General features: G+C 33.7%; 1 protein-coding gene across 1 annotated transcript; it reads left to right on the top strand.

Moving 5' to 3' along the window:
* Positions 1-227: 227 nt before the first annotated feature.
* LOC111404849 (protein LURP-one-related 14-like) lies at positions 228-1,311 on the top strand. The gene is made up of 3 exons (XM_023033587.1): positions 228-473; positions 602-823; positions 1,063-1,311. Exons 1-3 carry the CDS (start codon positions 228-230, stop codon positions 1,195-1,197), a joined length of 603 nt encoding a protein of 200 aa, XP_022889355.1. The 3' UTR covers positions 1,198-1,311.
* The last annotated feature ends 701 nt before the right edge of the window (positions 1,312-2,012 follow it).

Below are 2,012 nucleotides of genomic sequence, written 5' to 3'. Positions count from 1 at the left end.
AGTAAGATTTCTTAATTTTGACTAAAAATATGATTAATACCTTTTAATACCAAAAATTATTCATCAAAGTCAGCTATCAAATAAACAAATGAACCTTGTTTGAATATGTTACCGCGTTGTTCTTCATTCAAGCCACTGTTTCTTTCCACGAAATGCTCCTCCCCAGTGCCTCATATAAATTAAGATATGGCTTGTCCTTGTAATCCTTGAAAAGTTGATATGCTAAAATGGCTAGTCCTGAGATGGCATATGGGGTTCCTGCGATTAATGTTGTAGGGGAGTGTTTTTGTGTTCCTTATCCTGTTGACCTTGTTGTGAAGAAGAAAATTAGAGGATTCTCTCATGTACACACCGATGTCTTGGATGTGAATGGAAATCACCTCCTCCAAATTGATGGCAAACTTTGGCAATTGCAGAAGAAAAGAATCGTGCGCGATCCAGCTGGTTTTCCCATCCTCACCATCCGTGAAAAGGTACGCTAACGAGTGATGCACACCTTAAAATTGACTTGTAAGGAGAACATGCTCAAACAAATGTCGTCACAAGTGGAAATGCAATTACAATTGTCATATAAGGTTTATGATAATCCTATAATTAACAGGTGCTTAAATGTCGTCACCGGTGGATAGTTCACAGGGGCGAGAGCTCCGATCTAAGCAGTCTCCTTTACACTGTGCAACGATCACATCCATTCCAAATCAGAACTCAACTTGATGTCTTCTTGGCCAACAATACCAGAGAAGATAGCTGTAACTTCCATGTCAGTGGATCTTATTATGATCAGTCTTTGAGAGTTTACAGAGGTGACGTACTAATTGCCGAGGTATTTATACATTTCATAATGCTTAATTATGCTTTAACTTTGGGTAGCAGAATAAAGGTCCATTTGGCAGGATTGATGATTTTGCTTCTATTACTTGTGGAAGAGTTTTTTAAGAAAGCTACCTGCAGTCGAATTTCAAAAAAATATCAAATATGTTCAAAAGCAACTTTATAATCTTAAAATTAGCTTTTGACTTTTTAAAGGTTGGTCACATGGACAAATTGTTGTGTATTATACAGGTGAAAGACAAGTTTAGATTCGGAAACTTGTTAGTCAAAGGCAAAGAAAGCTTCGGAGTGAGAGTGTACCCTGGTGTGGACTATGCATTTATCATGTCATTACTCACAATTCTTAATGAAATCGACTTTTGTTGAATGTAGTTTTTTAATTGTCATGTATCAATATATGTAATTTGTTATATCTTTATATCTTGTGTTGTAATCAAACCAACACCATGTGTCTCTGAAATTAGAATTTTCAATTGTAAAGTGCCTCTTGGTTATTTTAATTTTTTTGACATAATTGATGATCAGTAGAACCTCTCAATTCCATATTCATTGGATTGACCAAAGAACTCTACGATGAATCACATGGATCGAAAATGTAGGGGTTTAATTGATTCGGATTAGAAAAAATGACAACAGTGCCCGATTAGAACAACAGCCAACGAATACCATATAATGCATTTCCTACTTCCCTTCTCTTTCTGGAAAAGAAAGATGACTTTCTGATGGTAACATGCTAAGCTACCAGAATATCATAAAAATTGAATCTCAATCCTTTATATACATTAAATAACGATCATTATGTTATAAGAGAATAGGCACTTTGTTTAATGAAATTGAAAATATACGATTACTACATAATTTGTTTAATTTATTATATTCAAGAAAACGAGTGGGTTGGACTTTTGACAATTTCAAAATTTCTAAGAATACAAAAGTTGAAGATTTTATAAATAAATGAAGTATTGGATAGCCAACATATTTAAATAAATGAATCTTGATCCCTACGCGACACAAGTCATTAAGATAAACGCTAAAGCACAACTTTCATGTGATTTATAACTGGATGGCTGTCGAATCATTTAACATCCAACTTTAAGTCATAGATGCGTGATTTTAGTGTTCACGTTGATGATTTTTGTTGTTTAAGGACTTTAATAATAATAATAATAATAATAATAATA

This window comes from Olea europaea, chromosome 11, assembly GCF_002742605.1.
Source record: "Olea europaea var. sylvestris chromosome 11, O_europaea_v1, whole genome shotgun sequence".
In the NCBI taxonomy this organism is placed as follows: Eukaryota; Viridiplantae; Streptophyta; class Magnoliopsida; order Lamiales; family Oleaceae; genus Olea; species Olea europaea.
The sequence above is the reverse complement of the archived record's forward strand: the minus strand, read 5'-3'. Positions and strand labels throughout refer to the sequence as shown.

What these genes read in the sequence shown, in the direction of transcription:
- LOC111404849 (XM_023033587.1), top strand. Translation starts at nt 228, where the DNA reads ATGGCTAGTCCTGAGATGGCATATGGGGTTCCTGCGATTAATGTTGTA. An exon ending in TCCTCACCATCCGTGAAAAG is followed by an intron (nt 474 to 601) that starts GTACGCTAACGA and finishes TATAATTAACAG; the next exon opens with GTGCTTAAATGTCGTCACCG. An exon ending in GTGACGTACTAATTGCCGAG is followed by an intron (nt 824 to 1,062) that starts GTATTTATACAT and finishes TGTATTATACAG; the next exon opens with GTGAAAGACAAGTTTAGATT.